The sequence below is a fragment of the Bombyx mandarina genome, chromosome 03, assembly GCF_030267445.1.
Source record: "Bombyx mandarina strain Sakado chromosome 03, ASM3026744v2".
Classification (NCBI taxonomy): Eukaryota; Metazoa; Arthropoda; class Insecta; order Lepidoptera; family Bombycidae; genus Bombyx; species Bombyx mandarina.
In genome coordinates this window covers 14799684-14821293 of record NC_143210.1, presented here as the reverse complement: position 1 = coordinate 14821293, position 21610 = coordinate 14799684, and the positions used below count along the sequence as shown (strand labels likewise).

At 46.0% G+C, this 21610-nt stretch overlaps 2 protein-coding genes across 2 annotated transcripts in view; one reads left to right on the top strand and one right to left on the bottom strand.

Moving 5' to 3' along the window:
- LOC114241187 (uncharacterized) overlaps positions 1-21610 on the bottom strand; it is a 476778-nt gene that overhangs the window by 49490 nt on the left and 405678 nt on the right. The window lies entirely within an intron of this gene.
- Positions 1-21610, top strand: part of LOC149503340 (uncharacterized) — a 36495-nt gene that overhangs the window by 542 nt on the left and 14343 nt on the right. The window contains exons 2-3 of the mRNA XM_089738565.1: positions 9-1549; positions 1721-2216. Of these exons, the coding sequence (XP_089594691.1) occupies positions 65-1549; positions 1721-2216 (1981 nt within the window). The 5' untranslated portion in view covers positions 9-64. The remainder of the gene's footprint in view (positions 1-8; positions 1550-1720; positions 2217-21610) is intronic.

The following is a 21610-nucleotide window of genomic DNA, read 5'->3' as shown; positions in this document are numbered from 1 at the left end:
GCCGCGAGGACGTAAACCTCTTTAAAAAATGCCCCAATCCTAAGCTCTGGTGCCCGGCGATGGGATGAATGGCTGGAGGGAGTCCAGTCCCGAGGGTACCAACCAGACCCCAGGGGACCGACCCCTGGTTAATCAAAAAGGAATAATGAAAATGGCACTTGTTAAAGATTTATTACCCCAGGAGGGTACCTCCCGCTCTGCGGGGGGAGAATCCCTCCGTGCGGTCGAGCGATCGGCCGCACGCTGCCCCACCGTTTCTGGGGGGGGCAAACAATGCCAAGATGTAGGGGGCGACAGCACGGGTCGCGTAAGGGACAGAGTCCCCACCGTGCGCCTCGAGCGCTGTGAGAGCTTGATCTCGCTGTACTCGGCGCGGAGCTCCGCAAGGGGCGACGCATCTAGTGGGCGGGAGACGCCAGCTCTGTTTGCTGATTGTGTTCGGCAGCGGACTCGGCGGAAGCGGAAGTCGGCTCGTCAGCCGGCGTCCTCCGCTCCGTCCGACTCCTCGGAGGGTGAGCCTGCCAGCGCCAAATACATGGCGTTGGCGGAAGGGCCGGCGGCTGCTGCGGCGCCGCCCGCCGCAGGAATTGACTTAAACAAGCCATCGTCTTGCGGACTGGACGCTGCCTCTTCGGCGCAGTCTAGGGCCGCCTGCCGTGAGGCAAAAAGTTATAGAAAAATAGAAGAGATCGAGCGGCTACAGCGATCCCTAACGCTGGTGGGTCCCTCTGACCCCCTCCGATCATGTAAAATAGCCGGAAAAATTGTTGAGACCATTGCGGCCAAGTCGACTGCAGGCCTCAAGGGCTCAGAAGTGTCGGCCATGAAATCTGCGGCCGCCACACTTGAGGAAAGGCTGCAGGACGTCGTGGACCGCACCACGACGACGGAGACGGCGGGCTTGCGGCAGGAAGTGGCTCTGCTGCACACCCGCCTCGAGCAAGTATCGGCCGAGAATGGCCTGCTTCGGGCGGAGAACGGTCAGCTCCGCGTCGACATGGCCGAGCTGCGAACAATGGTTGCCGATCTCATCGAGCGGCAACGCGGCTCCGCCCCTGTCCCTCCTCCGCCCGAAGCAGAAGGCCTCACTGAGGTCGAGGAGCTGAGGCGGCAGCTCCTTATACAGGAGGCGCGCAGCTCCAAAGTGGAGCGGGCGAGACCGCCCCTCGCCCATGAGGTGAAAGGCAGCGCGCCTGTGCCCGCACCTCGTAGAACAGTGGCCGCTAAAACTTATAGCGGCCCCAAACAGACAGCCACACCTGCGAGGATTCCCGCCGCGACTGTCTCGCGGTCAGCAGCTTCGGGGGCAACAAGATCTGCCCCCCCAAAGAAACCGGCATCCGCTCCTGCTCCGCCCCAGCCTGCGAAGGCAGGGCCCGGCAGGAGCCGGACAAAGAAGAAGGGAGGCGTCAACGCCGCCAAACCGGCACCGACTCCCCAGCCCCGCCCGCTGCCCCCGGCCCCGGCCAATATGGAAGAGGCCTGGACAACGGTGGTGCGGCGCGGGCCCAAGAAGGTGGCGGCGCCTGCTGCGCCGTGCCCCAAGCCCGTCCCTGCGGCCGCTGCTCCCCGCCAAGAGGGTCGAGCGGAGCCGAGGGGCCAAAAAAGAAGAGGAGGAGCACGCAGAAAGCCGCGCGCCCCGCGGTCGGCTGCAGTGGTCGTGGAGCTGCTGCCGGCCGCCAAAGAACGGGGCATCACGTATCACGACGTGATGACCCAGGCGCGCGGTGGCGTAAATGTGGACGCCCTCGGCGTGGAGGGTGGCCTGAAGGTCCGGCAGACAGCCAACGGGGCCCGCCTGGTAGAATGCCCCGGCGCAAATTCCAGCGCCGCGGCAGAAAAACTGGCGGTCCGTCTGCGGGAAATACTGCCGGACCCCGAGGTGGTGCGCATCGCGCGGCCCGTGAAGATGGGAGAAATCAAAATCACGGGCCTCGACGAGTGCGCAACTAAGGAGGAGGTCGCCGCGGCCATCGCGTCGCAGGGCAACTGCGCCCTCGCCGACGTCAAAGTTGGAGAGCTCCGGGTGACATATTCCGGAACCCGGACGGCGTGGGCGCGTTGCCCGATTGCAACGGCGACCCTTCTGGCCACCCCTCCACAGGGGCGGCCTTCCGACAGCCCAGGAAGGCTGCGCGTGGGCTGGGTAGTGGCCCACGTGCAGCTGCAGGATGCCAGGCCGTGGCGCTGTCTTCGGTGCTTCGGCACCGGCCACGGTCTCGCCAAGTGCCCCTCGACCGTGGACCGCAGCGGCTTGTGTTTCCGCTGCGGCCAACCGGGGCACAAGGCAGCCTCCTGCACCACAGCCGCGCCGCACTGCGTCTTGTGCGACGCGGCTAAAAGGAAGGCCGACCACCGGGCCGGGGGCCCGGCGTGTAAATCCGCCCCCTCCTCTACAAAAACGAGGAGGGGCGGAAAGAAAAAGAAGCCGGCTGCAAAAAGGGCAGCCGGTGAGTCAGCTCCCGCCGCGGCACCAGAGCAGCCGCAAGGCGGGACAGACGAGGGAGCGATGGACTTAGCCCCGTAATGGGTTGCGTCCATCGCTTCCTACAAAGTAATTTGAACCACTCCGCCAGGGCACAGGATCTCCTCGTCCACACCATGGCGGAGTGGTCAATCGACGTCGCTGTCGCCGCGGAGCCGTACTTCGTCCCCACCGACCAGGACTGCTGGATGGGGGACGTGGACGGCTCCGTGGCCATTGTGTTGAGACAGTCCGCGGCGTTACCCCCCTTGGAAATGGTGGCCAGGGGACCCGGGTACGTCGCGGCTAGGATCGACGGGACCGTCGTGATCGGGGCGTACTTTTCTCCGAACAGGAGCCTCGCCGAGTTCGAGCGGTTTCTGGGCGGGCTCGAGGTGCTCTTGCACCGCTTCGAGTCCCGCCCTGTCATCGTCGCGGGGGACCTCAATGCCAAGTGTACGGCTTGGGGCTCCCCCCGCACGGATTCGCGAGGCGAGGCTCTTTCGGAGTGGGCGATCGCGACCGGCCTCTGTCTCCTAAACAGAGGCACGGTCGCGACTTGCGTGCGGTGGAACGGGGAATCTCACGTGGACGTGACGTTCGCGTCCCCGTCCGCCGTGCGCCGCACCCGCGGCTGGCGCGTACTAGAGGGGGCGGAGACGCTCTCGGACCACAGATACGTCCGATTCGAGCTCTCCGCCTCCTCCTTGTCATCGTCGGCCGCGGGCGCCCGCGGCGAGGAGGAGCTCCCGCAAGGTGCGCCCCGTTCGTTCCCCAGGTGGGCCTTGAAACGGATGAACAAGGAGTTGCTGATGGAGGCGGCCGCTGTTGCTGCGTGGGCGCCAAAACCCGCGCGGCTCGTGGACGTGGATGCGGAGGTCGACTGGTTCCGGGGCACCATGGCAAACATTTGTGATGCCGCCATGCCCCGGGTCGGCCCCCGAGCACCACGTGGGGGTGCGTTCTGGTGGTCGCCCGAGATCGCAAGACTCCGCGAGGAGTGCGTGAGGGCGCGCCGCCGGAGCGCACGCCACCGCCGCCGCCGTCGTCGCGACGCTGCGTTCGCGGAGACGGCGGCCCAGCTGCACGCTGACTGTCGTCAAAAGCAGACGGCGCTGCAGCTGGCCATCGGCGAGGCCAAGAAGCAGAGCATGAAGACTCTCCTGGAGTCGCTCGACGAAGATCCCTGGGGGCGCCCATACAAGATGGTTCGCAGAAAACTGCAGCCGTGGGCGCTCCCGGTGACCGAGCGGCTCCAGCCTCGGCAGCTGCGGGATATTGTTTCCGCGCTTTTCCCGCCGGCAGCGGGGGGGGACTTTGAGCCCCCCCAGATGGACGCCACGTGGGGCACGCCTCCGCGTCGCCCCAGCGTTCCCGCTGCCGAGGAGCCCCCTCCCCCTATCACGGGGGCGGAGATCCATGCGGCCGTGTCCAGAATGAGAGCGAAGGACGCGGCCCCCGGCCCTGACGGCGTTCACGGCCGGGTCTGGAGCTTGGCCTTCGAGGCCCTAGGGGACCGGCTCGGGGGGCTTTTCGAAGCGTGCCTCGAGTCGGGACGGTTCCCGTCGAAATGGAAGACGGGCAGACTGGTCCTTCTGCGGAAGGACGGGCGCCCCGCGGACTCACCCGCGGGCTATCGCCCCATCGTGTTGCTGGACGAAGCGGGCAAGATGCTCGAGAGGATCGTCGCGGCCCGCATCGTCCGGCACCTGACTGAGACGGGTCCCGATCTTTCGGCGGAGCAGTACGGCTTCAGAGAGGGCCGCTCGACTATCGACGCAATTCTGCGCGTGCGGGCCCTCTCCGATGAAGCCGTATCCCGGGGCGGGGTGGCGATGGCGTTATCCTTAGATGTAAGGAACGCCTTCAACACCCTGCCCTGGTCGGTGATCGCGGGGGCGCTGGAGTATCACGGCGTCCCCGCATACCTCCGCCGACTGATCGGCTCCTATCTCGAGGGCAGGTCGATCCAGTGCATCGGACACGGTGGGGCGATGCTCCGCTTCCCCGTCGAGCGCGGTGTTCCGCAGGGGTCTGTCCTGGGCCCCCTGCTGTGGAACATCGGCTACGACTGGGTCCTGCGGGGCGTCGTACGGGGTCCCCTCCCCGGGCTGAGCGTAATCTGTTACGCCGACGACACGTTGGTCGTGGCTCCGGGGAGGGACTACCGGGAGTCTGCCCGTCTGGCGTGCGCAGGCGTGGCACACGTCGTCACTAGGATCCGACGGTTGGGGCTCGAGGTGGCGCTCGACAAAACCCAGGCCCTGCTTTTTCACGGGCCGGGACGAGCGCCGCCTCTGGGTGCCCACCTCGTGATCGGAGGCGTCCGCGTCGGGGTCGGGGTGACCGGTCTTCGGTACCTCGGCCTCGAACTGGACGGTCGGTGGAGCTTCCGCGCTCACTTCGAAAAATTGGGCCCTCGGCTGATGGCGACGGCCGGCTCTCTGAGCCGGCTTCTTCCAAACGTCGGGGGTCCCGATCAGGTGGCGCGCCGCCTCTACATGGGGGTGGTGCGGTCGATGGCACTATACGGCGCTCCCGTATGGTGCCACGCCCTGACCCGCGAGAACGTCGCGGCGCTGCGACGTCCGCAGCGCGCGATCGCGGTCAGGGCGATCCGAGGATACCGCACCGTCTCCTTCGAGGCGGCGTGCTTGCTCGCTGGGGCGCCACCCTGGGACCTGGAGGCGGAGGCGCTCGCTGCCGATTACAGGTGGCGTAGCGACCTCCGCTCTAGGGGGGAAGGGCGCCCCGGCGAAGGAGTAGTTCGAGCACGGAGGCTCCAATCTCGGCGGTCCGTGCTGGAGGCGTGGTCTCGCCGCTTGGCGGACCCGTCGGCCGGCATCCGTACCGTCGAGGCGGTCCGCCCGGTTCTCGCGGACTGGGTGGGCCGCGACCGCGGATGCCTCACCTTCCGGCTAACGCAGATGCTTACCGGCCATGGTTGTTTCGGCCGGTACTTGCACAAGATAGCCGGAAGGGAACCGACGGCGCAGTGCCACCACTGCGCGGACCGCGACGAGGATGACACAGCGGAACACACGCTGGCGCGTTGCTCTGGATTTGACGAGCAACGCGCCGCCCTCGTCGCGGTCATTGGAGAGGACCTCTCGCTGCCGCGCGTCGTGGCTACGATGCTCGGCAGCGACGCGTCCTGGAAGGCGATGCTCGACTTCTGCGAGTCCACCATCTCGCAGAAGGAGGCGGCGGAGCGAGAGAGGGAGAGCTCTTCCCTTTCCGCACCGATCCGTCGCCGTCGAGCCGGGGGCCGGAGGCGGGAATACGCCCGTACGTCCCGGCCCCTGTAGGTGGCGGCCTCCCCCCGGTGAAGGTCAAGGGGCGACCTGAGGGGGTGAGGCCGCGCGGCGCGCTACCAGCACTCTAGCGCGCTGCCGTGGAGTGATTAGAGCGACCGGTCGACGGTGTATCGCGTCCCGACCCGGCAGGCTGGTTCTGGTCCAGCGAGGTATTCCGGGACACCAGCGGCACCGTCTGGGCGGCCCGACGGGCTGCCGTACCGAGACGGCCGACGTTTCAGAGCCTTCGATTCGCCTCGAAGGCTCCGTCGGCTGGGCGTCCTTGGGGTGAGCCGCGCCGTCTGGTTGTAGTGTTGACCGCGGTAGCCCCCCTACCTCATCCGGGTTCTGACCTCGGAGGGGATCGGACGTCGGGTGTAAGAGTGCAGGGGAGTCGTTTAGTGGGTGGGCTCTAAAATCCTTGGGCCCGCGGTCTGCTCACAACACCATGCAGATCGTTGAGTCTCACATACCCCGCGCGCCCCTTTTGCGCGGGGACCTCGTAGGAGGTTCGGCCCTCTACCCGAAAAAAAAAAAAAAGGCAGCGGTATATACATTCATGGTGATATTTTGGTGGTATTTTATACAAAAATATACCACAATTGTCGGTATGTATAATTTCGTCCCAGTGACGTTATGTATTGATAAATATAAAACGAAGTGAAACATAAATTTTCATTGACTACTTGAACGAAAAAAATCTCAGCTCAATGTTTCTTGTAGTTTTTTTTTTTCGATTTTCTTGAGTACCATCTATAATATCCACGTAGCGACGAAAACGAATGGATTCAAAACGTCGGAAATAATAATATCTGCTAGTTTTAGTAGGAAATTCGCCGATAGCTGACCAAAGTATTAGTGAATTTCAATCTGAGAGCACTGCGATGCAAACTGTGACGCATCTTCCGATAGATTGGAAGTTAGACTTCAAATTGTTCTACAAGCGCTCTCAGAAGATAGAGCTAACTCCTTCAAACAAACTGAAATAGAGTAACTGAAAATTTTGAGGGTTTCATTGCATTTCACGATACGAAGCCCATCTAAGCATTTCATTCAAAGAAATACAATTTATCGATAATAAGTAATTTATTTGATTCTCATCCCTTAGTATCGGTTCATTTAACATCCTTTTAATTAAATCAACGTCCTAATCGGACCTTTTGATATTTTTCTTATTCCATTAGTCCTATTGTGAAGGTCATTTACCATATTATGTATTTTAATATAATTTAATAGAATTATATTAATTTTGTCTGTTGATGACATAATGAATAAATATTCCGTGATATGCGTATATGTATGATTGACTCGCTCTCTTATCTAGTCGGTTGCAGAGTTCTAAGAGAATGGTAAGCAGTGACGTAGCTATGGAACCAGTGATGGGACGCCACCACTATGACAACGAGGAGGACACGACCGAGCACACGTGGTGCCCTGCGTAACTGGGGCAGCTTCATATGTTCGACGCGCAAATAGGACAGACCTTGTTCGGACTCCGGACGGAGTATTGGCAGGCGATGCTTCACTTCTCTGAGTCCAATATTTCGCAGAAGGAGCTGACGGTACGACAGAGAGAGAAGTCATCCCTCTCCGAACCAATCTGTCGTCGCCGAGCCTGTAGGGTGCCATCCATCTTCTATCATCATCGTTCGACATTCTAGTTCATCGAGATGTTTCAGGACACCGACAGCACGGCCTGAGGCGGCCTGATAGAGCTTTTTGCACCGATATGACTGATGTACTGATAGAATGATCGAATATCGCCTCATCGTCGCCGTCAGCCTGGTATCTTTGAAGGGAGCTGCGCATCTGGTGTAATGCTTACCGCGAAATCTTCTATCTTGTTCGGGTTTTGTCTCTAACTGGGAGCATCAGGCATCGGGCGAGAATGCAGAAGACTCGTTTAGCGAGTACACTTTTAACATTTTCAGCCATCGAGTCTTGGCTTGGCAGCCTAGTAGAAGAATCACTCCCGGACCGAAAAAAAAAACACAAAGCAGCGCTGTGCTCGGTGTTGACGATGTTCATGGACGCTGATAGCTGATGATAAACGTACGAACATATGGCCCGTCGAATGGTGATTTGTAAGGAACGGTCAAGAACATTAACGTGGTCAGGAGCAAAGTTGAGCCGCTGCCTGGTACTTTTCAAGAAGGGTTTCCTGGATCATAGTCATGTATTAGATTCGACCTCAAAAAATAAGCAGGAGCTTTTTATGGAGGTGACTCATTTTTAAAGTAATGTCTTCTTAAGTTAAAATGAAGCCCTGATAGTTGGCTACTTCAATAAATACAGCTAAGGTTCAGTTTTGTTATATTTATATGAAGTCGAAAGGGCCTAAATAATATTCGTAGGGCTCGTTTTAATGTGGGGCAGAGATGTTTTGCGGTCACCTCAGAGGGTTGCCCGAGTTTAAAAGGGTTTAAGGTTTGTCAAATATATTCTGCTTGTAATATATCGGGATATATTATGATATTATATTTTGTATTTATTTTTATTAACATTCAAGAGTTTATTAATAGTCAATTTATAGGCCATCTGATTTTGGAAATTATTCGTGATTAGGTTTCATTGTTGTGTGTGACGTGACAGGGGTAGGTCTATCAACCCAGCTTTGCGCAAAACCATCAGATTACGACTTTTCAAACCAATCTAAAACAATTAAACAGAATATCATAACAGAACTGTCGGATAATTTTATTCCATCATACCTAATCAGACCAATGCTATTATTAGCCACACATAATTTTAAGATGTTAATACTTTGGAGTTTACTTAGCGAAACATTACCATATCTTACGCTTAAAGCTACAAAGTTTCATTTATTGCTTAAATAAAGAATCTGTATCAATCTTGGAACGAAAATGAAAGTCTTTCACTTCACTTACGTCAGTTTCACGAAAAAATTTATTTATGAAATTCTTGGCGGATAGTTGCCCTAATCGGCCGTACATTTTGTTGGGATAACTTTTACTAGATGAAATTCTTGAAGCCCGTTTGGCCGAACGTGATAAAACAATTCGATCAAACTCGATTAGCCACATAAATTCGCTTCGTCAAATTAAAATGGGTGTTAGAGCCAATCCTAATCGATCCAAACAAGGGTCATCAAAGTCCAGTATTAGCGAAAATTACGGAAATTCCGGCGACGTCCACATCATCCGACGATATAAAGTCAATGCCCCAATTGAATTTAAAAGCAGCCGCAATCTATACATTAACGGCCCCAATCTAGGATATTATAGGTTATAGCTATCGGAAACACATACGAGATAAGTACTCAAGTACAGCTAAATACGAAATATCTTCCGCAAATATTGAACCTTTTTTTTTATTTATTGCTTGGATGTGTGTACGAATTCACGGCCAACCTGATCTTAAGTGGTTACCGGAGCCCATAGATATTTACAATGTAAATGACGCCACCCACCTTGAGACATGAGTTGTAAGGTCTCACTTTCCTACCACCAGTAATTACGCAAATTACAATTTTGCGGGTTCGATTACACGATGTTATTCCTTACCGTGGAAGTCAATCGTAATTTCATCAATCATATTTCATTCAAATCAAATTTGTTAAGTACGTGTTTCATTAGAAAAATTGATGCCTGCCGGCGGGATTCGAACGCCTAAGCATCGTTATATATGTACCGGACGTCTTATCCTTTAGGCCACGACGACTTCCTGGTATAGACCTCCAAGACCAAGGCTCGTTCTAGCACACCAAAACTATATATAAATAATTCTCTAGATCCAGCAGGAAAACGGTAATGCAAGTCGTAAACGACCGTCGAGTCACGCAACGGCTCGTGGCGGTTAGCGTAAATGGCACAGATTCCGGCCACGCGCCGCCAAATGATGGCGCTAAATAAAACCTTTTGACGGCGGACTGTGCTGGATTTTCTCCATTTTTCTTCGGAATTATCACAGAATTGAATGTTGTTTGATTGGTGCTGATTGGTGGTTCGGTTGAAACGTGATTTGTAACATAATGATGCGACCGGGGGCTGATTTTGATTAAGAAAATACGAAGGTTGCGAAACTGTTATAAAACCTTACGGGACAAATTTTAATCACAATAATTGTTACGTCAATGATGAAGATTCGATGATGAATACTGTATCTGTAATTCAATTGTTGTTATCGCAGCCATCACCAACTGAGTAACTAATTGTTTAAATTTATTATAAGAAAATACATAGGCGATAGTTGAGCCTATACGTACCTCTGAGCTATTTCTTTCACTATACGTTGACAAATATTTAGGAGGACTAACTACAAGGAGTTTAAATCGGATTCATAGAAAGAAAGGGAATCTAAGTTTTTGAGCTATTTAAAAATTATCATAAGCTTACAAGCTTGTCCTACGTTCTTAAATTATTCATCTGATTGTGGCGATGTTTGGTAGAGTTATTTCTGCTATTCTGGGGTAGGGTATTGTCATAATACCATCAACGTACGACAAGTGGCTCATGAATAGTTTTAACATAGGTATTGATGCTTACAGCATAATATCATTAGCGATAGTGACAGCGGAGCGTGACCGGATTACACTAGTTATTACTTAGTTATGTAGTCAAATGTCAACCTTGTTTTTGAGAAAATTATTTTCTAAGGTCCCGCAGTAGTCGAAATTCGACTATAATTAATTGGAATTGTAAGTTTGTACACTATTATGATTGTATTTTATACAAATTTCGCCAAGACTACACTGTAAAAAATATTAACAAAGACAAACAATATTTAATCTAATCTCAATTTGACCACCGACGTCAAGAACAAAAGTTTGACAATAAATAGTATGCATCAAATACATGGTATGTAGTGTGTGTAATGTTTTCTTTATTGATTTAATGTATCTTTTATGCATTATTTAAAAAATATTAACATTGTGCACTTCTTCTCTATATTCTGTATAAGTGTAGAAAATTTCATGCTCCTCCGTCCGCGCAATTTTCGTAAAAAGGGATACAAAGTTTTTGCTTCACGTATTAATATATAGATTATCCAATTAGTTGGTATATTATACTAGTTTGGTAAAGATTCGAGACCCCAAATACTATTACATAAATATTATTTATAAAAGTGGTTTGTCAGTAATTAATTATTATTTTTGTCAAATCAATTAGCGATAACGTTGGGTAAACACAGATAGAGAAGTGTGATTCTATTTACCATATTACGACAGGTAGACTTACATCTGAACTAGTGTAAACGCACGTATTATTATATCTGAGAACGAACACACTCCTAAATTCATAAACCTCTTTCCCTTGTCATAGTCGGATAACAAGCCACGACCTTTTCCGCGCTACATGCATGTATGTGTATGTACATATGTATATATTATTCACCGCCACCAGCGTACAAACGCTTGGCACAGCGGAATGAAGTCCAGATTCATTTTCTAACAGGGTTCCGTGTGTAGCGAAAAAATATTTTTGGGATACAATTTTGACAGTAAATGAATTTGAAATGTAAATGACGAAAAATATGTATATTCTGGTATAAGCGTCTTATTTATTCTAGTCTTATTCAAGTTTAGCTTCATTGAATGCCTCACTGAAGTCACTTTTACTGGTGGTAGGACCTCTTGTGAGCCCGCGCGGGTAGGTACCACCGCCCCGCCTATTTCTGCCGTGAAGCAGTAATGCGTTTCGGTTTGAAGGGTGGGGCAGCCGTTGTAACTATACTGAGACCTCTAACGCCGAAAACACACAAACAACACAGTTAAATCTCTTTTAATTACATAAACGAGTGAACGAACTCACGGCCTTCGAGTGCAAAGTATTCACCGGAATCCATAGACAACACGAGTTAAATGCGGCCACCCCTTAAACACAAAGTCTACATCACGCGTCAAATCCTATATTTCACCACGTCGAAGACATCGGGCTTATGTAACAATGAACCTTTTTTTTATTGCCTAGATGGATGTACGAGCTCACAGCCCACATGGTGTTAAGTGGTTACTGGAACCCATAGACGTCTACAACGTAAATGCGCCACACTCCTTGATTTCAACGACGAAGGAATGACATCTTATAATAAAAGGTTCAATGCATTTAAAATATTACTAGATACTATGTATTTGCTTAGTTGCTGGTAGTATGCTGTTAGCCCGTGCCGTTGGGTATCACAGTTCCACTTATTTCTGCCGCAATTTCTTCTCGTCGCGTGTTTCGACTTGAATATTGGAACCGGCGTCAAAGAATTTAAACTTCAACTTCAAGTATCAAGATAGATACATAATTTGTAATGTCTGATCGCTTTCGTTTTTGTGGTTTACCTTCCACAGAAGGATCTTTTGGCCTGAGAAGATCACTAACAAAAAGCTGTGGAGGATCACTAAGCGGCCACCAATGGAGAAGGAGATCTTTACGCGGAAGTGGCATTGGATTGGTCACATTTTGAGAAAGCCCAATACCCACCTATCAAAGAGAACCAATGTAAATGGAAAAATTTGATTCGAGCCCTACACCCCAGCAGAGGGTAATAGGAAAGAATGATGATGATGACCTTCCAGAGACTGCAGCATCAACTCAATGTTTTTTCCAAAAATCGATCTGGCTTCTTTGTGTTTATTTTTGATAAGATTTCAGTAGACGCTATGGTATAGATAGAATATTGGAATGCATGTTGTTATTGAACGGTAATTAATTAAGATAACATTGGAAATAACATGGATGATTAATCATTTATCAACATTAAAACAAAATAGCAGATCAACGTAGAAGCATTTTCTGGTACAAAGACGAAATATTAAAGGATAAATTTAATATTTATGTCACGATATTACCGACACGCACGTCCACAGTTGTCGCGTCTTCGTAATTTTAGGCAACATCTCTGAAAACTTGATCTTAAAATGACGTAACTGAACAGAAAGGCATCAGGCATTGAATTATCAGTCGTCGAACGCCTTAAATCGGAGCAGCTTAATGATTCGCGGCAGAAATAGATGGACAGGTATACTTAGGTTGATATTTCCGGTATGAGGTAGGTACACGTGTACGGGCTCAAAATATGCTCTTCTTCCAGCAGTAAAAGATAAACTGAGGCCATATGTGAAGTGAATTTGGATGAATGCCTTTCTTTCTTTACATTCTCTGCATCTATTTAAGCTCTCCTCCCTGCGTCGTGTTCCTCAGTACTGAGGATCGTGACCTTTACGGAATACATACCTAATAGTTTTCTTGGGAAAATTGCTAGAGGTGGTTTCCCGCGTCCTTCCACAGCAGAATTTCAGAGGCGATTTAGTTCCTCTGGGCTACTGAAGCCCTAGTTTGGGTTAGTTGATGCCGCCCGTTGCTCGGCGTTATATTTTTACGGCCCAGTAGGTGGCATACCGACGCCAAATTTAAGCTAGGTATTTATTTAAATATTTTTTCGACTAAAAGAATCCATTCACAAAATGTAAAGCTGTGTCAACCCTAAATTTTTGTGTCGTCCGCGTCGATAGGCGCATGTTGTCTCGCCACTACTTCGGGGTAGTTTTACTTGTTTCATATTTTTTTACTCTTTCGCATACGTACGCGGTATGAATTTTCAGATTTTTCAGTTCGTTTCACTGAAAACTGGTGTAAAATTTTATTTTGTGGTGTTTAGTAATTTTTATAAGTCAAGTATAGGCTATTGGTATATTTTTACTATTGAAGACAGGAAAACGAAGTCATTGCCAACTCGGTGATTAATTACTACAAGAACTTTAGTCCATAAACTTTGTGGACCACCTCGCGGCAGGCGACATAAAACACATTTTGTGTGACGTTTTCCCTGCCCTACTTACAACTGGGAATAACTGCTTCACAGCACAAAAAAGAAGATGCTGGTACCATTAGAGCTCACTTACCTTCAGACACAGCAACTGGCACACAAGCACTGGTCAGCGTCTCCGTCGAACCCGTCGCTTGCGACGAAGGGTTCGACGAGTGAATTAACCCATAGACACAACCCACTAAGTTTCTCGCCGGATCTTCTCAGTGGGTCGCGTTTCCGATCCGGTGGTAGATTCTGCGAAGCACGGCTCTTACTAGGGTTCGTGTTAGCAATACTCCGGTTTGAGCCCCGTGAGCTCACCTACTAGTTAAGTTTCCGCTGACATAGCCTCTCAAGGATATCAGCTTAGGTAGGAAAAAAAATAGAGCTCATTATACAGCCTAGGCTTTTTTTTGGTCAGGCGGAAATCGCCGGACTTCCGCCCTCCACTAGGGATGGAGGGCGGGGCATGTCGGAGTCAAACCAACTAAAACCTCCTGTTGCTCAACAACCCACGTCCGAACCTCGCATGAGTCAGAACTCGTGATAAGGCAAAGGGGGGAAAGCGAAGTGTTTAGTGCGGAGCACATCTCTCCCATCACCCTCTCCCTCGGGATGCCGGACCGGCGGTCGTCGTCGCCACGACCACCGGTCCTCTCAGTCGGCAGGCTATCCGAAGCCCGCTTAGATGGCGCCGGTTAGAATGGGTTATCCTACGGAATACCCCGCTGGGTCAGAACCACCGTGGGTCGAGAATGGCCGGCCTTCCATCACCCGGATGATCTTACATAAAACGCGTGGATACAGCCTAAGCTAAGCAAGTATTCAACCGTACAAACTTACAGACTGATCTACGAAGATCGAGGAGAAAGCCCTTCGCGAGAGGTAGCGGGTTAGCGGTGACATTGACATTTACCTGGTATCTATGAATTGTTACGCCTGCGTAACATCAATTGTGTCATCATATTATTTGTCTATCTCCTTTGTCGTATCACTCTTATCAGAGCGGTCGTGGTCGTCATTCAGTATCATAGCTGTGGGCAGATGCTATGCGCCTCACGAGTAATCGCCACTTCTCCCGGTTTGTGGTGAGCCTGGTACACTCATGCAAACAACCGCCAACTGCCAAATTGACTTGGTCGGTCCATCGCATGGACAACCTTCCACGCGGTCTGGTGCCTTCTACTTTTTCTATACCTGATTTAAACAAGTCAAACTAAGACAGTTTTACATACACTTACCTCATGATTATCTACTTACAGTTAAATGTGTCTACGTGTTAAACTAATACGCACCTTCAGGTTAGACAGAGTCTTCCCATATACTCACGAAAAGCAAACAGCTTGTAAAGTTAGGATATATTCTATCATGATTACAAAATTATTTTTCATGAGGTATTACACATTATAAATCATCGTTGATTATGGTTGGCATTAGAACCCAATGACCATGATGATGAAAGTACTGCGAGATCTGAGCCCGATTCGTTCAGATTTACCGGTATTATTCAATATTTATAAATTAGAGCACTTGTCTCACATCAGCATGAGAATAACACAAGAAGAAAGCTTGAGGCCACTGAATGAGGCCGTCGCCCATGGACTTCAGCAATGCCAGGAGCTGAGCCAAGCCGCTGCCTACAAAAGCTGCTGTTCATTATTGTTACACCTCGAGACAGATAAGATAAGACTAATGAAGGGAGCAATTATTCTCATTAATTTCAGAACTAAATTTCCACATAAACACCATTACTAAAATTATGTACACAGCATAGTATCTCCCATAATCCTCTCTCTTGGCATCCGTCCACCTGGCTCTCTTGGCTGTCAAACAACTAAATCCCTCCCCTCGACAGGATCACATGGTTCATGACGTCACATACTTGTGACTGTAGCTTTGTATATAAGATCTGTACGTATATATAAAACGGAAATACCAGTGATAATTATCACGCGATCTCCGTCACTATGAGTCAGATATACTATAAAAATTGGTACAGATACTCGTATTACGATGCAGGCACTCACTAAGAATGCATTTGCAATGAAATCTTATCCGGGACGATTTTTTCATCTAGCATATCTTTTATAATATCAATGCATACGGATATGAAAAGTTTCCATGGTAACAGTTGCTATAGGACTGCCCGATACTAGGCCAAAAAGTTACCGAATCAATAGAAAAACGCGACCTGTTCTTTCAGACTAACAATTTTATTGTGAGGGAAACCGCGAGGCGTTTCGCGTTTATTTCTACAACATACATAAATTGTTTCACGCCACACTGCGCAACTAGTCTCTAAACCCTTCCACCGCTCTACAAACTATCTATTATCTAAATTCAATGTGCTCTACCAACTTCAGCTCAATAGAAATTGTACAATGAATAAATAAGTAGAAGATCCGATATGTTTGAAACTTAAACTAAATTGGAAATGTTCGTGAAATGCTAAAACCAAACTAAATACAAATAACTTGACGCTGGTGTCTTCGAGAGACATTTACAACTCTCCTATATCAGTTGTATTAGTAGTAGTGGTAGTTATATTAACTTCAAAATTTGTGACCTGATCCTTGTTTTAAGTATTAAGTTGAATGTGTGATGATCTTCGAGCTCGTCATAACAGATTATTGTCTAATGTTGCCTTAAAACTGTAGAGAAATTGTGACTAGTAAGCAAAGCCTACAAAATAGCAGCACAGGAAAACGCGGCATGACACGGAACTGACAATTTAACGCTAGCTTAAAATTTCGCATATGACCTAAAGCATAGCCGATGAGCGGATCGTAACTTAAAAATACATTTATATTATACTAATATATAAATCTACAGTGGTTTTTACGGAGGTTCCATTATAACTACTGAATCATGCATCCGATTGACTTGAAACTTGGTATCCATGTAGAAAATACATGTAGGTATTTAATGGATAGGTTAATATTTATATGAGTGTTGAACTTCCTACACCAGTTGCCGGGACGTTAATGATGAGAATATTTGTATGAATGAGAAATAATAATGTTAATTTTAAATGCCCAGCGAAACGGACGGGTAGGTACAGTAATTTATAATTTTGACATAAATTTCGATAACATATTTCAATTTAAAGCTGAAATCATACTATTGTGGGAAGCACAAGAAAGATGCCTGTTAGCTTTATGGGAATCACCAATTTTTGCAGAAATGTAACCAAAATGGTTGACAATAATTCACGATGTAATGTAATGATTCACTGTAGTGCATTATAAACAAAATATAAAATTATTTATTATTTCGAATATTTCGGATCATATTTGGGATCCTGTACGGATTGGTAGCATGGCTAAACAATTGTCACTACTCCTATCTACATCACAAATTGGTTTCAATACCGGGTGGCATGATGGTCTAGAAAAATTATAAGTATAAGGGATTCCTATGCTATATTTTTATTACCAGCTGCAAATACAAAATTTAATCGTCTTATAACTCACACCACATCCAGTCACACCTGAGCAAGCAACAAACATAAAACTGTACACCACTTAAACTTTATTCGACTGAGTTTAGGTTCAAAATCGTCTAACCTAACAGCAGCATCGAAGACTGTAATAGTTAGAGGTACAAAACTGTCAGGAGCAGAAACTTAGACGCTTGAACTTGGATTTTCAGCTTGAAAATGTTTTAACATATTCCAAAATTTCGATGTGGAACATTGATTGTGGTTGTAGTACGAAGATAATTTTATTTTAATGTTGTTTTCATAGACATACCATAATAACTAAAATAACATGGATCATTTATCTTTAACACTTGTTATTTATTGTAAATGTATTTTTTGATATAGATCAGTGGTGGAGCTTAGGGGTCAGGGGAAATTTCGAAATACCACTAGCTCTGAGAATTAGATCTCTTCTTGTTTAAGCCTTTTTTTTTTGTTTCTGAGTTTTGCTCTATATGCAATCAGTACTTATACTATAAGCGCGCGAGGGGAAAAGGCTTGCAGAGCCCTTACCAATGACAGAGTATCTTTCTTTATCAGGATTCAAATATTTAATCCGTCTTGTTTATACTTAAACTTACTTGTTTAAGCGACGATTCAAGGAAGTCCTTCTCGGCCGCCAGCAGCTTGATCGGAGGACGACAAAGCCAAAGGTCGAAGTACAAATAATATTGTACCAGCTCTCGAACAGAACCGTACGTACGTTTTATCAACACTATTATTTTTCCTAAAAGCAAATAAAAAACTACTCTAACCGGATAAATACCATAAATAATCAATTACCATTAAATAGAGCATGACTGTAATAAAATGTAAGAAACATCTCCAAGGGAGAGATTTTTCCTTATTGGCTTCCATTGCAGACGAATGGCATACATCACGATATCAGCGGACCCTTAAATGCGTTCTCACAAAGGATTCTGCAGCACAATGGTGCACAGTGCAGCGTACAACAGTAGCAACAGTTTTAGGATCTTATATTTATAAAATTTAAAATGTGTGTGTATATAAAATTAATTTTTACCCATTTTAAACAATAAAGAATGAATAATTAATTAATTAACCATTGGTGGCTTGTGTCGTAGACACCACCATCAGCGGAAATCTATTTTTATACACTGTTTTCTAAAAATTGTATTTTTAAAATCGTTTATAAAAAAAATGTGTAACTAATAAAATTTTAAAGAATGAATTAATATTGTCACCACACTTGCCCAATACTAAGATATTTTTACGACCCCAAAATTTTCACAATCTCGAACCAGACCAAGGAAACATCTTTTTCAAATGCTTCCATTAAGTTTTATCTCTTTTGAAATACAAATTCCAGTTAAGTGCATCGCCAGTGGATCGGTCACATGATATTGACAAAACTATTATTGCCGACATTCCATTTTGAATAACACAAGACTAAAGTTACATTTACACTTGGAAAACAAAAAAAAACATTACCTGAAATGAAAGCATTAAAACAATAAAAGCTAGGTATTTTTCCTTTGGCGCCATTCTCATTTCCCAATCATACTAAAAAATAGCTAAACAATTATTTACTTTTAAAAAAATAAAAAAGGGACAGGGTTTGATTATTCAACGCTTTAACGAAAAAAAAACAGACAATTGTTTTACTGTTAAAGCATACACTTTAATACGAAGCTAACAGCAAATTGTTAATCGTCGCGACAAATGGCGCGAAAAGATAATTACAGGAGAGCGGGGACGCGCGGCGCCGCGGGTAATGACTGGTCGGGGCGGTTCATTATCTCAACTTACTTTGGGATTGGTTGATTGCCTAAAACCAAATACCTATACTATAGCGTAATAGATAAAAATTCAAATAGAAAAATAAAAAAAAGCATTTCCACTTGGATGTCATAATACAAACTTATTGTATCTCAAATTATCCTCTAGCAGCGTTTTGATAAACAATTCTGACTGACTAAGAACAGTCCCGAACAGAACTGACGAAACAGACTCTATGGGTTTGTCTATTTTTAATACGCTTTTATTAGCTTCAGGCGTATGTATGTTAGTTTGTAACGAAATCTTTGAACAACATTTTGTCCCCCTTCAAAACGTCGGATTAACTCGAAATTTTGCATATTTATTGAGGACCGATCACAATACAATATTTAAAAAAATAAATCGAAAATATTGAAATTTAATTAAAAAATGAAAAATATCCTGAAAAGCACCCCACGCTTTTTTACAATAAAATCATTTTTCCTAACACTATTTTTAATTCAAATTTATTAAAATTGATTTTCTATTTTTTAGTTGGATTTTCTATAAAAGCGTATTTTTTTAGTTTTTTCAAACTATTATTTATTTTTAAAATACTATCAGTTCACTGATTGATTCAAAGTGTGAGTCATTCTCTCTGCCATTGCTGGTGTTTATGAACGACCGTAGCCACCCGAGATATCGCAGTCTAAGCAATAAAAAATATAAAAGGTAGAAGAACTCATAGCTATTAAGTAATTAAGAAATCCAAAAGAATCAATGATGACAATTAGTAAAATTAACGTGCTCAGCAATCAGTTGATCTCGATTCAAAAACATTATGAACTTATTGAACTGAAACATTCTCGTATTCGAAGTTATTCCTTCCATTAAAATTCTTCTTTTGATTTGGGTTCCGTGATTTATTTAAATTCTACCTATTCGCTGGTAGGCTATTTGCAGCTTCTCGCAGACGGGAGTGATTCATAATGAGGGTTTTTTCATAAAGAAAGAATCTGCATATATGTTGGAACGAAGCTCCTTATGGGACGATGCGGAGGGGTGCCCTAACCGGGAAAAAACGTCCGTAACGTAAGATTTTATGTTTGTTACCTCATGACTTTTGACTAGGTGAATTGATATTGATGATTTTTTTTTATTAGAAAGCTGACGCTTTCCGTTTGGTCTCATTTAAATTTCCAATTAGTCCACTTCTGAAAATGGTATCCATGAGAAAACCATATAAGCCTTAAATTTGCATTAAGTACGTGCGCGACAAATAGATAAATAACTCAATAACTGAATATCACGTCAATCGATTTCGATGATTATTGTTTTTAGTGTATATTATTAATTTGTTTTGGAATATCTTTTTTTTTTATCAATAAAAAAATCATAATAAAAAATATATACCCGAATAATTATTTTCTTTATACTTCGAATAGAACTTAAAATTAATATTTTTACAATAAGGAACTTCGTTCCTATCCGGTGTCCAACGACACTACACATCATTTTTTGATTAACGGTGGATCCAACAACAGTATAGCATTTACGTTCCTCGTAAGTAAGGTTGGGGTCGCAGCCATTTTAAAATCTACTGCATTCTGTCAACACTGTTGAGAGTAATTAATATCTCATGATGTCTTTTGGTTCGAACAAAGCCTAGTTTTCATTGGTTTATTCAAACGGGTCACTGAGAATTTAAGTAAAATCGGAAACCTGGAAAAAATCCTCGCAGAACCCTTTAAAGTTCTTTCATTCTTTTCATCTCCAGTAGAGGTGCCGACAATCTTCCCGGATGATTCAATTCGGAAGGCTCGTAGAATACGTCGGCTGCATTGTCACCTTGCATTACCTCCCTCCTCTTTTATACGACGATAAAACGGCACGACTAAATTGGATGCCTGGTAAAATCTAGATTGAAGGTACATATACTATAGTATGTTGTTCTGGATATTTCTTGATGATTAAGGGATTAAGATATGATTTTTTAAGAAATAGATGACGAAGATGATCTAGAAAGAGATGAAGAAATAGATAAAAAGTATGTACAGAAATTGTTTCGAATGTTAACCACGGTATTGTTCGTTTTTGATCATAAGCTCTATAAAGTATGCTGTGAAGTTAGCCTTATACGTTAGTTGATTTTATCATGCATGCCCAAAAACAACACAAGATTTAAAACAATGCAAAAATCCAAATTTAATTTAAGCTATTGCATCGCGATAGCCACGCAGCGTGCGCCCAAACTTCACGTTTCGCTGAATCCAGTTGTCGAATTTATTGGATTCCACATTCGATAAATAAATAGCTGAGCTATTTACCAATTACTATGGTTAGTTAAGCCCTCAAGGCTCGCGTCGCTGTTTATTATCATGTCAACGAAGTATTTTCGAAAATACAAGGCGGTTGAAGAGTGAGCCAATCAACATTTAAAATAACAGTGAAACGATATTATTTATGGTGCATTCATTGTTCCCAATTTAGTACTCAAATAACTTAGTACTGAAATTTAAAAGTAACAACTTATGTTCAATTTGGATCTAGCAATTTCATAGCCTTTTATTTGTTTAAACAACAATGAATTTGAATATTTATGTAAATATTTTGCAAATGATAAGATATATAGTGGCGATGGCTTGGACCTGTGAATGTATATCGAGAGAGATAGAGCTGTTATTCCAATGCAATAAGACATATTCGAGTTGATCCCTCTATCTCTTTTTTAGCATCGTACATCCTGCCACTGTAGCAGAGTTCGTCCATACTATCTGGAATCGCTGTGTTCATCAATAGTGCGTTTCTAAAAATCTTTTTTGCTACGTCTCATCCCACTCTGGAATGAACTTCCCTCCATGGCTTTTTCCGAGCACTATAAGATATCTTTCT